Genomic DNA, 15,652 nt, shown 5'->3' on the forward strand with positions numbered 1-15,652 from the left:
CCTTCAGTACCTAATTTTTTAAAATATTAATATTTATCATTACCTTAGCAATAGTATTGACATGCTTTTAGTTGTCTGCAAGTGGTTTATTCTCTTAAATACTTATCATTGTGGTCACATGTCTAATTTGCTAAGTAATCTCTTATTTTTAACATGCCTCTTCCTCTGTGAAATATATATAAATTAAACTTGTACATACAGACAAATTTCCAGTAAACTGTGGTTTATTTTTCTCTTGCTGTCTTGAAACTAAGTTGTATTGAATTTTGTTTGAACTGTCAACAAGGAAAAAGTGGAAAAAATTTTTAAGCTTTTTATTCTATTAGAAATGATGTGACTAAAAGGATCTGTCATGTTAGAATAAATTCAAACCTATTCCTTTTCTGGACTAATCTTCAAATGTGCTCTGTTGACTACAAATAGCTCTCTTGTACTTGGATCCATCCATCCTGGCAGGATTATTGCTGAGGCTGAAGACAGGTGGCAGAGACAAGACAGCAGGCAGGAACTTCTTACCAGGGTTGGACTCTGCCTGAGGTAGAAGGAAGTTTTACATATGGAACTGTGGCTTGGGAGTTTTAGTAGCTCTCTTACCCAGGGTCTGTCTCTGCTTTCCAGTATTGGCAGGAGCCAGCCCACCCTGTGCAGTAGGTATAAGGGAGCAGGAGTGTGGTTCTTCTGGAGTGGCAGCTCTCTGCCTCAGGCTGGGCATCCCACAAATACTTGTCCTCGGGATGCTCAGAGTGTGCAGAATATCATCCTCAGTGATCTGAGTTTAATGTGTGAGGCAGGACCTTACTGGCTTTTTTTGTATTGGGTTATAGGTTGGATAAGGGCTAAAACCAAAGCTAATATACCATACTTGTAGGGTGAAGAAAAAAGTCAAGGAATAAAGTATAGGTTTTATAACGGTACAATGTTAAAAAGATATGTATAATACAGTTTGAGTTAAGTCATAGGAATTCATTATTTTTCAGTCTGTAAACTGCATTGATTATTGTGATTGATTATTCTTAAATTGGCCCTCTAGTAGGAGCCTGGAATTTCAAATAGTGGGTAAAATATTTGGTTTATTATCAGAAGTGGTAAATGACTATTATAAGAATTTTTATGAAAGAATTTTAATTCTTTTACTTTTCATATTGTACTGTTTTATAGTTTCTCCCTCAAAAGCACCACAAACTTCCATGAGGTTGATAGATAACATATTCAGGAAATCTGTAAATTCCAGCCTTAGTCTTAATTTTCATTGAGCCAGCACTGCCTCTTTCCTCTTTTTAACATGTCCTCGGTTCCAAGTCTGTCTTTTCACCTGATTGAGAACTCCGCAGCCATAGCGAATTCCTCCATGCTCTCGTTCCATGGAGCTTCTCATTGATACTGAAAGTTCACATAAGCGTCGGGCTTAGATTGCAGAGTTGTTTAAGGGTTTCTAGTGAGGCATGGGGTTCATTTTTACTGTTAATATTTTTATCGCCAGAATGAGCATTTACAGGATAGCCTGAGAACCTAACTGTCAGCTGTGGAAATGTTTTTATAGAAAAATGTCATGGTTTCAAAATTTTCAATTTTAAAATGACCTTTAGAATAGAATTCACTATCAAATTGGCAACTACCTAGATTTTAATAGGAATCTTTCTTTAAGCATGTCAGCATTAATTGTGCACTAGTGGATTTTCTTGGCTCTTCCAAATGAAAGCCTCCTTTCCTTTTCTCCCTTCTTCCATTCCTTCCTCCTTGCACACTATTGCCAATCTTTCTTCTCTATCTCTCCCCTTTTTTCCTTCACTCTCCTCTCTTTTAATTAATGGAACTCATTTAGGGACCTCAGATTATCTAATTGATACATCATTCTGTCACTGCATCCCTTTCCTTCTGACCATTGTGAATTTCTTACATTTGCACAGCTCATTAGTAGAAGGTGATGAAGGGAAGCCTGTGAAACTCTGTTGTCAGTTTTCGCTTTCTTTCTTTCTTCATGCAAATATTTGGGGAGGGAGGGAGAAGTGAGGATAAGGAAGGTGATTACAACCTCTGACCTCTAACCTCATTACTTAATTTAATGCCTGTCCTATGATAATCAAGTTAAAAATAGAGTATAGTCTTCATAATTTGATTATGGAGTCAGTGTCTTTTCCTTTATCATCTCAAATTTTAGGGGAAATACTTTTTTTGTAGTGATAGAATCTGCTTACTGTACTTTCCAACTTTAAAAGTCACAGGATCCCTTTATACTCTCAAATTTTTTTGAGGACCCATAAGAGCTATTTTTATATCTAGTAATATTTACCATATTAGAAACTAAAATATTTAAGATTTTTAAATATTTATTAAATCATTTTAAAATAACATGAACAAACCCATGAAATGAGTAACATACTTTTTATGAACAATAATTATATGTTAGAAAACAAAAAATATTTAGTAAAAATAGCATTTAAAATTTTTTGTAAATATTTTTCATATTTTGGTTAATGGAGCACAACTTGATTTTCTGCTTCTGCATTTAGTCTTTTGCAATATATCACAAGTTATGTAATTTTTAGAAAATTTCACTATAACGTGTGTGTGTGAGAGAGAGAAAACGTTTTTTAGTATTATTATAAAAATAGGTTCAACTTGGACACCATAAACAGGATTCCTGAACTATACTTAGAGAACCACTGTATCGCCATATTTCGGTCACCATATTTTCCTTTATACCACTTCTGGTTTCTTTTTCAATGGCAATATATACACGCAGGTGGTAGGAGAAATCCCGGTAATATTTCAGATGTCCCTAAAAGTTGTACTTTTAACATGTACATTAGCTCTGTGAGTTATGAAAGAACATTTTGAATATTATAGCTATAGCTTCCTGGTTTGGAAATTTACAAAGGATCCTGCTTCAACTGCTAATCATGCATATAAAAAAATTGGACACCTGAGGGCAGCATAACACAATTAAACTTGTTTGATAGAAAAACCTACAAATCAAAACAGGAGCTTTCAGTAGAGCTACAGAACTTAATTACCAAATCAGTAGTATGCTTTCTCGCCATTTATTGTAACATGTTGGAGGAGGTGGAATTGTCATGTGGGAGGGTATGCCTGCTGTGTTTTTAATATCCCAAGATTTATGAAGCCATATTTTACCAATGGGTCATGAGAGCTTTTAGTTTCTCTGAAAGTAGCTTTTCCATAAAGCTTCTAGATTTCGTACTATTAAAAATGAGAAATTTTAGGATAGTTTTGCCTAATTCTTCAATCTCTAGGTCATAGTATAGGCTGTGGTCTCCTTTCCGGTGAATACTTGACAGCTGGCCCTGTTAGCAGCTCTCCCTTAGCACTGAGTTTAGATTAGGTCTTGACTGGAGCTAGTTGTCAGGGAGGGCATGCTTACAGCAAAGACTTGGTTACACTTGCTGAGTTTTGGAATGTAACTTGTATGGTTACTAGGTGACTGTTAAAAATGAAACTCTCCATCTTAACTTTCCCCCTTTGTTCTCATTGTTACCACCAAAGTTGGGAGCTGATTATCTGCTGGAGTGGTGTTGGGGGTGCAGGTGAGGAATGCCATAACTTCAGTAAAGGAAAAACTTGAAATTAGGCACAGGATACATTAAGATGCCTAATGTATTTGCATGTTTGCTCATGATGTTGTCCTCAGTGTCAGTGCCACTTCCTTCCACTTTTCTTTTAGATCAGGGGTTGGTAAAGTATGACCCACAAGCAAAATCAAGCAAGTCAAGTTCTATTGCTAAGTAGCCATACCCATGTGTTAACATCTTCAGACTAAAATGCAATGTTGAGTAGTTGTAACAGGGACCTTATGGCTTGTAAAGCCTAAAATATTTCCTATCTGGTCATTTACAAAAAACATATAGAATTTGTCTCTTCCAGATTCTGGCCCTTAGTCCATGAAACCTTCTCTTTCCCCAAATATGGTAGGGTATAGTTGAGGATGATCCTTTTACTTAACATTCTAAATGGGAACATGTTAAAAATATCTTAAGTTTTTCAGAAATGATAAATTCACCAAAGAATTTCTCTCTGAAAGGCAAGAAAACCAATGGAGAAAACAGCTCTTTTGTATTTATTAAAAATATATTTGATAATGACAATGTAATTATTTTGGAGAATAGTTTAAATTTGTCTGGCGATGCGAACCCCAGTCTAGGTTTTTTATATTTTTTGATTAATATTTTCTCGTAAAAAGTAGTATCTTACTTGGCTAAATATTCAAGACTTCGGCCTGCATAGTATTTTGGGATTTCAAATAGAATTCTTTCTTTTTGTGGATTTTTCATTTTATGTATTACCATTTTAGGTTTGATTTTAAATGCCTCCTGATTTTAAAGGTAATGATCCAGAGATTCATTTTCATTAAGGGCCTCAGATTTGATTATAAATGTTGTATTGATTTTAAGGGATGATATCTGTGCCTTTCTATGCATCAGGAACCCTTTTCAAATCTCCATGCTTTTATTTAATGGGAAGGAATTCAGAATATAAGAAAGCACTATGAAAGCACTACCTTGGCAGGCAGCTGGCCAGCATTTGTTTCAGATCAAGCCTACTTTTTTCCAAAGTTACAAATATATTTCGGAAGAAAATGAATAAAACTATGACAATGTGCGAGCTTATCTGTGATACCTATGAATTGTTGAGATACAGAGTCAATGATTAGTTAGCGTTGTTTGGTAGACAGTATTTGAATAATAGCATTTTAAAATAATTGACACAATTTGGTATAATCGGGACCAAAAAAAAAATCCAGGTATCGTAAGGAGTGTTTCTTGATGACAAAGACTTCACTTCATTTTACTTTTACACTCTGATAAAAATGGTATAAAAACTCAGCGTTTAAACATATGTCAGTAAGACACAAAATGGGCTAATCTGGCCCTTTGCTCTTTTGCTCCTAAACCTTACCTAGAAGAATTAACCAGAGAGTCAGAGGACGACAGTAAATGGCAGATATAAACAGCCTCAACTTACAAAGTATTCAAGAAGTTGTTGGGCATCTTTGATCCATAGAAAGTCATGTATCTTCGTTATCTTTATTCCCTGCATTGGCTAGACAGGTTGAGGCACAGTGAATTAGGTGATTGCACTAATGTTTCCTTACTGTGGAGGACCTGAAGCCTTTGAATTGTTTTTTGTTGGTCTGAATATACATATCCATTCCCCCAACCCAGATGCTATTTTTTTAATTTGTGTTTCAAAATCCAACTGTGTCAAATTGGTATCTTTATGCTGCTGTAGGTATTGGTATGGTGACTGTGAAAGTATACAAAAGACAATGCCAAATAAGCAAGTAAAATAAATCTGGATTTAGAATGAAGTATGATTTTATAAACCAAAATAACTTAGACTTTACCATTGTTGTTAAATGTTAAAAAAAGATAACAATTTTTATTAATTAAATGATGAATGTTTTATTTACACCTTACAGTAAACCTTCATAGTGTCTTAAAACATTTTTGACTCAGTGACGTTTAAATGTATTGCTTATGAAACTTCCAAAAGCATTTTGAAAAAATTAGTATCCTCCCTTATGGTTCAAAGTTGTCATCTAAATTTTTTTATTGTAAGTTTAAGACATAAAAAGGTCATTTTTGATGTGGACATTAACTATTGATATCAAAAGAATAGTCTTTCATTATAGTTTAAAGATCATAGCGAGGGAGAAACATTTCCTAGTGACAGAGTAATGTGCTCACTTCAGCAGCACATATATTAATGACAGAGTAAGTACATCTGAAGTAAATGACAATAATATTGACTCCTCCAAAAAGCAATGTGAACACTAGCAAAAAAAGTCAAAAATTAACATTTCCACAACTCTGGAAATTAATCGAAGGCTTACAACAGTCTAAAGACTGTTTATTGAAGGGGGAAAAAACAGCTGAATTTCCGTAAGAACAGTAAGCTTTGTGGCATTTTCAGTTGCCCTATTTCCATTCCTCTCTCCCTAGTTCCACAATCATCTTGAAAACCAATAGCCTCACAATCACAGTAGCTATGAAAACCAGAAGCCTAGTACCCACTGGGGTTGGCAGTTTAGAGCTTTTATAAGTTAAAAGGAGAAATAAACAATTCAGCAATAATAGTTTGAACTTCAATACCCCACTCAACTGTACTTAGAACAACTACACAGAATGTCAACAAATAGAAGATTTGAGCAATACTATAAATCAACTAGATCTAACAGAGACATCTATAGCACACTCTACTCATCCAACAACAGCAGAATGTGTATTCTTTTCAAGTACAAATGGGACATCCTCCAGGATAGCACATAAAACAAATCTCAATAAATTGAAAATATACAAAATATGTTCACCGACCACAATGAAAGGAAATTAGAACTCATAAGCAGAATGAAGTTTGTGGAAAGTAAACACATTACTGAATAACCTATGAGATCAGAGATAAAATTCACAAGGGAAATTAAATTCTTTGAGATGAATGAAAATGAAAACAACATAAAACTTATGAGGTACAGCTAAAGCAGTGCTAAGAGGCAAATTTGTTACTGTAAATGCCTATCGTAAAAAATGATCTCAAAGCAATAACCTAACATTTCTGTATAAGAAACAAAAACAGAACAAACCAAACCCAAAGAAAGCAGAAGGAAGGATTTAATATAGGGCAGAAATAAATAAGAGACTAAAAAATAAGAGAAACATTTTAATAAAACCAGAAGTTTTTCTTTGAAAAGATCAACAACATTGACAAATATTTAACTAGCCTGACCATGAAAAAAAGATTCAGATTACTAAAATCAGTAATGAAAGCGGGGATATTACTATTACTTTACAAAAATAAAAACATTATAAGCGAATATGATCAACAATTGTGTTAACAAATTAGATCACCTGTGTGAAATGAAGAAATTTCTAGAAAGATAACTACTGAAACTGACTCAAGAAGAAATATAAAGTTCGCATAGACCTATAACAAGGGATTGAATTAATAAAGAAAAAAAAAATTACTTCCCACAAAGAAAATCCCAAGACCAGATGGCTTCACTTGTTAATTGTATCACACATTTAAAGAAGTTTTAATAGTAATCCTTCTCAGAACCTTTAGGTAAAAAAGGGAAGGGAACACTTCCCACAACATTCTATGAAGACAATAATACCTTGATACCAAAACCAGATAAAGCTATCACAAGAAAACTAACATCCCTTAGGAGTTATCCCTTGTGAATATAGACGCAAAATTCTTTTTAAAAACTCAACATATAAAAAGGATTATACATCATAACCATTTGATATTTATTTCAGGGAATGCAAGATTTGCTCAGCAGATGAAAATCTAAAACACGGTATTAATGGAATAAAAGAGAAAAGTGACATGATCATCTTAGTAAACACAGATAAAGCATTTGCCAAAATCCAACACCACTACATGATTTAAAAAGAAAACCTGTAATAAGCTAAGAATATAAGAGAATTTCCTTAATCTGAAAATGAGCATCTATGAAAAACTCTAACATCATACTTGATGGTTAGAGATGGAAAACCGTTCCCCAGATCAGGAACAAAACAACTATATCCACTCTAGCCACTTCTATCTAATATATTGAAGATTTTAGCTAGGGTAATTAGAGAAGGAAAAGAGATAAAAAGCATCAGGATTAGAAAGGAGTAAGTAAAATGATCTCTCTTTACAGAAGACCAGATTTTGTAAATAAAAGATCTTAAGGAATTTATAAAAGAGAAAAAAGAAAAACCTACTAGAATATAAAGAGCAAATTAAGCAAGGCTGTAGAATTAGTTAAATACATCATTGTGTTTCTATACTAGCAGTGAACAGTATGAAAATGAAATTAGTTTCATTTACAATACTGGCAGAAATACTAAGGTACTTAAGAATAGATTTAATAAGAGAAGATTCAGATATTGACATTGAAAACTAAAAAACATCGTTGAAAGAAACAAGTGGAAGAATATCCAGTGGTCGTGGATTGGAACACTTAAAGTGCCATACTCTCCAAAGTCAGATTCAGATCTTCAGATTCAACACACTCACTGTCAAAATCCCAGCTGATTTTTTTCCTCCCAGAAATTGATAATCTAGCCCTGAAATTAATGTGGAAATGCAGAGGACCCAGAATAGCCACCTTGAAGCACCTCATTTGACCTGAGACACTTGATAAAGATTAGAAAATTTGAGATATTGTCTTTTTCAGTATAATGATGTGAAACAGTCTTTTTCAATATGATCTTTTGAAACAGTATTTTTCATTAAAGTTCTTGCCGTGCTTTAAATGAATTTTCATCAGAACTTAAGACTGCAGATTTAACTATTCAAATTATGGGAAGTATCTACCAAATAAGTTAATTGGCAAAGCCAGTTCTTATTGTTAAAACATTCATCTTTCATGCCCTTTTGCTGATGGAAGAGGCAAGGTTTTAAAAACAATTACTTAACACTTTCACTATAATTAATTAGATAACATGAGACAAATTGTTTCATTGTAAAGTAAAGGGCAGTTATGAAAAGGGAAGTGGGAATCAATTACTTTTAAGACATAGGTATATACGTTCTCAGGCAGATGTGTATTTTCGAAGTTCAGATTCTGTATATATACTCCCTTAAAACCATCCATGGTTTTGCATTCCTTTTAAAGACTTATCTTCAGGAATATGCTTCCCTAGTTTGAAGACTTCTGTTCTACCTTACTCTTAGTCTTTTACAAGTAAAATAGCCTTACTGAGCATACGTTTAATTGGTATGTGTATTGTGTACAGGAATATTAGTGTAAGTGTACTTCAGGTTCACCCAAATTTTGCTAGAGATCCCATGCACGTGCCACTTGTTTTTATTCTGCATCCCTCTCCTGCACTCATGACAGATTTCTCTTGGTGTCCAGATTGAACCTCAGATTCTTCCACAACTGGCAGCTTTTACTAGTTATCGGAGCTGGCATAGGAGGTGATTCTGTGTCAGAGCAATATTATTAGTTTTCTTAGCCAACCTATTCGTATCTTCTATTTTTGTAGTTTAGGTTTTCTAATAATTTTGTTTATTAATGTGATTTTCTTTGGTTAAACTTATTATCCCGAAGTCAGCTTGGAAACACATTTTTGGAAACAGTTCTCCGTGGGGCTCTTGCTTTTCTGTTCATTTTGTGGACAGAAGCTTTGATTGCCTTTGTTCTGGTCTGTCTTTTCAACGTTGGTTCCTTGGAGACCAGCTTTAGACTCCAGAGCAATGGATAGGTTTGCTCATAGCCTTAGAAGGTAAGAGCTGGTTTCTCCCTTTCAAGCAAAGGAGTAGACATGCTTACTGCCTGTTGTAAAAATTCGGGTTCCCAAAGCTCAGGAATCCTTTCCTATATGGCAGCCTACTGCATGTGCAGGTGTCAGCTGGCCCTCCTCAAATTGCTTCCCGAGAACTGGGATTCGGGGAACCTGGAGCAAGAGAATGCTGATATTCTGGCTATTCCTATCGTTGTAATACATTCCTGTGCCTCTGACCTAAGAGTCTTACTTCTGCTAGCATTCATGGATCCTGACAGGCTAACTTGTTAGCGTGAAAATAGGCTAAAATCTCGGATCTTCACAGTTCTTGACACTATGTATAGGAAATATAAATAAAAAGGCAAATAACTAGCTGTTGGTTTCACCTCAGAAATGTCATTTCTATCCATGTTTTTTTAAAAACTATATTATATATTATTTACATAAATGAAGCATAGATTTTTTTCTTAGGTTAAAATAAAGCTTTGGCATAATTTTGCTATTTTAATGACAGTTTTAAAAGCATAATGAGCCATCTGTTTCTCTTATGCATATAAATTTGTATTATATGAATGTATGTATATCTGCACATATATTGGGGTATGTGTGTGTATTCATGTTTTGAAAAACTAAATCAACCTTATTTTGCTTAATTACATTTTAAAGAATTAATCTTAATTCCATATATGTCATTATGATGTATTATTTGCCTCTATTCCAGAATATTGGAAAGAAGATGAGCTGCCAAGAGTTTATTGCAAACCTCCAAGGGGTAAATGAGGGTGGTGATTTCTCCAAGGATCTACTGAAAGTAAGCATTGAAATACTGTTTTTTAAAATATGTTTATATTTTCTTATGTATATATTTCTATCCAAAATAGACAGACTAAGGATCACTAAATATTTTATCTTTTGCTTTTGGTCTTATTGATGATGTTTTGACTGGGTTTTGTCCTTGACGCATAGTACCCTTCAATTAATAATTTCTCAAAGTCCACATTAAAATCAATAATACTGAGCTAAATGTAATATGTAGATTTGTAATAATTGGTGACACAGATAGTTGGTGGGCAGGTTTTTATTTATTTGTAAGCAGACCGTCAGAATTTGAGAAAGGTCACAAAGGTATAATCACTATGGAAACAAAAAGGCATTTTGCAGACTATGTTGGAAGCAGTTCTTTTTTTTTTTTGGAAGGAGTTCTGACTATATTCAGTCTCTAGTCACAGAGCCACTCAGGTTGTCTCTGGGAACAGATTAAATTAAATCCGAGTATTGTAGAATGCCTGAATTATTTGCACTCAGCTTTTTTATTGTTAACAGCATGTTATTCTTTATCAACCGATTGTTTTCAAGGAGACTACAAAATTAGCTTTGGAATTTGTAACATTCTACATCTACATGAGATATGCATCTGATCAAATGCAAAATAGTAATTGATAAGAGATGTGTATTTAGAAGTTCTGGATAAGATGTGAGAATGTGATTTTTACAGATTTCTACTTGTTTTTAGCGTCTTTTTAAAAACTGTACATATATAGATTTCTTTTAAAATTGGTTCCTTTGAATGAATTTGCTATGAAGGGTGACACATTTGAATCAGCTATAATATGTGCCTTTTGAGAGATAAGTCCTTTATCATGTTTTATGTGACTTTTAAACTATATAAAATATATAGAATAGAGTTATGCAAGATTTGAATATATACTGTGGAAAATAAAAGAAGTTACAAAAATGTGGCATTATGAGAGTGTTACTGAATTTATTCATTATGAAAAAAGCAAGAAGAAAAGTAGCTTCAGCTTACTGCATAAGGAAGGTATTTTTTATTGAGGTATAAATGACATACAATATCATATTAGTTTCAGATATATAACAATGATTTGATATTTGTATAGCAAAACGATCACCACAATAAATGTAGTTAACACCCATCCGCATATATAATTACAGAATTTTTTTCTTGTGAGAACTTTTAAGATTTTAGCAACTTTCAAATATGCAATACAGCATTATTAGCTGTACTCACCATGCTGTACATCACGTCCTCATGACATAACTGCAAGTTTGTACCTTTGACTCCATTTACCCATTTTGCCCCCTCTCTAGCTCCTGCCACTGGCAACTACAAGTCTGTTAAGGTATTTTTTAAGTTGTTTCTTTATAGCAAATACTACCATTTCTAAAGCTACAGTTCCAAACGGAAAAGGGAAATAAAAGGTGTTGGATTGTAACGGGTAAATATGTTCTGTACATTGATTGAAGCTATACTATAGATACAGGTTAACAAGTCTGTTTTTAGTCCAGCAGTGTTAGCATGGAAAATAATGGAGTCTTTCTAAGAGGGCTTTTATCAAGTCCTGTCAGAAATGAAAATTGACAGGAAAATTTTTCATGGCGAAGCTTTTAGATTTGAGTGGTAACATGCTTGACTGGGGGTAAATTATTGGGAAGCTTTAGAGCGTGTTTGATGGAGCTGTCTGAAACCAAATGTAGTCACCGTAGAGTCCAGTGGCTGCCGTTCACCTTGGGTAAACATATGTTCTTTGATTTACTCTGCCAAGAATTCGCTGGGTGATTTGTTACAGTCGTATAATTGAGATCATGTTCACAAACCTCAGGGGGGGAAATATGTTATACTATTCTTTATTTACTGTAGGAAGATGACAGTGAAATACTACTGAAAATGACAGTGGTGTTTAGCATGGAAATTGTCAAGTAAAATATTGATTTTCTTTCATAGCAAACCCTAACCACTCACCCACCCAAGATGAGTGTTTCATTTCAATAGGAATCTGGACTTTACTGCAAAATCTCTCTCTCTCTCTCTCTCTCTCTCTCTCTCTCTCTCTCTCTCTCTGTCTCTCAATTCCTGCCGAGATTAATCATTGGATAGAATATTATTTTGAATTTGGGGAGAAATATGATTATGTACATGCCATACAGACAGATATGTATATACATAAAGATCAACACAAAAATGTTTGGTGCCATTTTACAGGTTCTGGGTAACCCCTTTCTCTCTTCTTCCATCCCCTCTCCAACTTAAACAATTACAGGAATGTACAACCTTATGTTTAATTCATGAGGTAAAACGCATATTGACCTTGTTACTTTTATACTTCTTTGGACCAGAATTTGACTTAATGTCTGTTATTCACTGTGGTTGTGTCACTGGTAATGTTTATTGAAGGTTCACCTGCTGTTTCAGACTTGGGGAACATGCTGGGACCAAATGGGCCCCTGTCCTCAGAGATCACAAACTACTGAGAAGGATGGAGGGTTCTCGCTTCCTTAAAACAGACAGTTATTGCATATTAAATTAAAAGTATAGACTGAATTCTGCTTGATCTCAACAGAAATGGTTATAAAAAAAGTTGATCTTAACATACTCAAAGGTATGAAAAATGAAAAACTTGGTTCAAGCCTTTCATTTAGAGACTTCAGTTAATATTTTGCTTTAAATTTACCTTAGACTACATTGAAGGGAAAGATGATACATTGAGCCCTCTTTTACAATTTATAATTCCACTGCAGTTTCCCTTTTCACTCAAATGACCTAAACAGATGTATGAGGGCTTTGCACAAAAAAAGAATATTTTTCCCACAAGTTGCTTAAAGTAGAAGTTAGATATCTATAGTATAAAGTAGAATGAGTTGGATACCAAAGGACAGCCAGCGATGGAATATTATCTAGATTCTTTAAAGTTGAAGGCTGCCTGGGAGGATGTGATAGTTGAGATAGGCCTTTGAGGTATAGGTACAGTAGATCTAAATAAGTCTTTCAGAAGAAGACTTATTTTAGTTTTTATTTAGGTTATTATTCCATTTCATCTCCCACCCACAATTAATGTTCTCTCTTTCTCATAAATACCCCTTCCTATTAACCAAATCAGGACAGTAATTCATTCAACAAAACATGCCAAGCTATCACGGTTCTGCAAGGGCCTGCCCATCCCAACACTTAGATGCGGTTTGCCTTCAAGCATCATCGGGGACAAGGTGGAAAAGGAGAAAAAAGAGGTTCTGATTTTGATTATATGATAGATTTAATAATACATTTCCTAAGACTCTCTAATAAATACTAAAATTCTGAAGGACATGAATAGAGGGGAATGAGAATGTACAATGTGGGCCGGTTCTAGATTGGAGGCTGAACTTTCTGAAAGACAGACGATTGCGATTATGGACTTGGGGACCTTACTCCCTGGGTTCTCACCCCAGCCGCCCTCTCTTATGAGCTGAGGGATTGTAATCAAATTCATTTAAACTTTGTCGATACCCTTATCTGTGAAATTGGGGATTTTATGAGTCTCCAGCCCATCTAGTTGTTTTAATAATTGTAACTTTTTATTTTAAATATTATTTTATTATTTACCTAGCTCTAAGTGTCCTGGAAAGGGACTCCATCCCTTCTTAAAGGTATTTAGACCCAATGTGCTTTATACCTTCCTAGGGCTAAGTGGGATTAGTGTTAGTGGACAAGACCTCTATCCTCATCCCTTTTTAGCCTAAGTACGCACATCCTCTTGCTCTTTAAGAACCGTCTGAGCTTTGACCTTGAGCATTTCCTCCTTTTGTGGTAAGATTTTTAATCCTCATCATTTGCGGCTTTCCGAAGACTTGTTGGTTCCAAGAATAGCCATCAAAATCTGCCACTAGAGGCATTTGTTTTATAAAGTCTGTCTTAACATTGTGTAGGCACCCGAAAATGAACCTTGGTTACCCCTATATTTTCCTTGCCTTTTTACCTTGTTAACGCCAGTCTTTCTCCTGAGCCTATCCTTCTTGCCACAATTTAATATCTTATATTTGGTGTTGGGCACGAGCGGAAGTACCAAGGAGAGTATGGCCTTAAACTAGTCTTGGACTCTTGAAGAACCTTTGAGGAAGCAAATTGGTTCTTGTATTCTTTAAAGACCACAAGATGATTCTGGGATATTAATGGAGATAGTAATTATTTGAAGAGACTAAAAATCCCTGGGGAAGAAAAAATCTTTGCTAGATTTTTACCTGCTCCCTCCACACCCCTCTGCCCCAGTGTTTCCTTCAGGTAGAGTCTGAGGTCAGAAGGCTTAAGGCCAGGGATTGTTTGTATTTCAACCTTCCCTCAGTAGTTTTTGTAGACCTAACTGTGCTAGCCTGGGGATCTCTTCCACCCAGTTGTATCAGGGGCAGATACCAAGGAACTAGTGAGAGTGTTGGCATGTCATCATATGCATGTTTCTGAAGCTCTTTGTAGAATAATTTAAAAAAAAAATTTTTCTGAATGGTCCTTTATCTCGAAATATAGCACCTTGTTCCTTTGCCATAAAGTACCCTAAGTTTTGTTTCTTTGAGTTTCTTATGAACTTCTATCCTTAGTTTTAACAGAAAAACTACATTTTTATCTTCAGTTCAATCTGCTTTCTTTCTAACTCTGGTGGTTTATAATCCTCCATTTCTTACTACATATAAGGAGAGACACAGGGACTTTGGGTGGTGGCTATCAGTTATTTAAATATTTAGAGGGGAATTAGCCATTTCAATATATATTTACAGGAAAAAAGGAAAGAAACAATGTGAAATAGAAAAGGAGCTAGTGAAAATTGGCCTAGGAACTTATTGATGGAAGGTCAATTATTAGCTGCACAATAATTTCATTTTGAGAAGACATCCAGATTGAAGATTTCGACAATGAAACATGAAACCCTAATTATTTACTCTCAATTTTCTTATTGCCAACTACCATTTGATACTAAGATAATGTTCTCCTTAATATTTTTATCCTAGTCATAGTTAAATCTTTCTTTTCTTAAGCAGCAATTGAATTTAGTAGGTGCCAGCAGGAATTAAGGGAAAATATTAGCTAAAAAAAAAAAAAAAATCTCTAATTTAAGAATGTTTATATCATCTTATGATGGAGAGGACAGAAACAACAAAACAAAACACCCAGATCTTTTAAAATGATTCTATTGTAACTAAAAAAACAAAACTGAATGCACTATGCAGAATGTTTTAAAACATACCTCCTCCTAAATCTGTGTAAGTACACAAATAGCTTTAAGAATTCCGGTTAAAAGGCAACTCTCCCTGGAAATCATTAAAAAACAAGGTAAATAAATCTTGCTTGGACAAGTCAATAACATGCCACCTTGCAGATTTAGATTAGCTGTTTACTTTAGAATATTCTTCAGAAATTTGATTTTTTTTTTTTTTAGTAGAAACTACTTTTACTTCCTTTACTTGGAAATTATTAACTATGAAATTAGCTTGCAGTCAAAGGAAGACCAAAAATTTTTTTATTCCATCAGGTTTGTAGTTAATGGTGAAGAGAGAGAGAGCACGAGGCAGAGTGGGAGAGGGGAGAGTGAGTGAGTGTGTGAGTGTGTGTGAGTGTGTGTGTGTGTGTGTGTGTGTGTGTGTGTGTGTGTGAA

General features: G+C 34.5%; 1 protein-coding gene across 2 annotated transcripts in view; it reads left to right on the forward strand.

The window, feature by feature from the left end:
* Positions 1-15,652, forward strand: part of PSD3 (pleckstrin and Sec7 domain containing 3) — a 407,146-nt gene that overhangs the window by 186,375 nt on the left and 205,119 nt on the right. For both annotated transcript variants that reach the window (XM_011373110.2, XM_011373102.2), the window contains exon 9: positions 9,958-10,047. In XM_011373110.2, the coding sequence (XP_011371412.1) occupies positions 9,958-10,047 (90 nt within the window). The remainder of the gene's footprint in view (positions 1-9,957; positions 10,048-15,652) is intronic.

Source organism: Pteropus vampyrus, unplaced genomic scaffold (genome assembly GCF_000151845.1).
Source record: "Pteropus vampyrus isolate Shadow unplaced genomic scaffold, Pvam_2.0 Scaffold8, whole genome shotgun sequence".
In the NCBI taxonomy this organism is placed as follows: domain Eukaryota; kingdom Metazoa; phylum Chordata; class Mammalia; order Chiroptera; family Pteropodidae; genus Pteropus; species Pteropus vampyrus.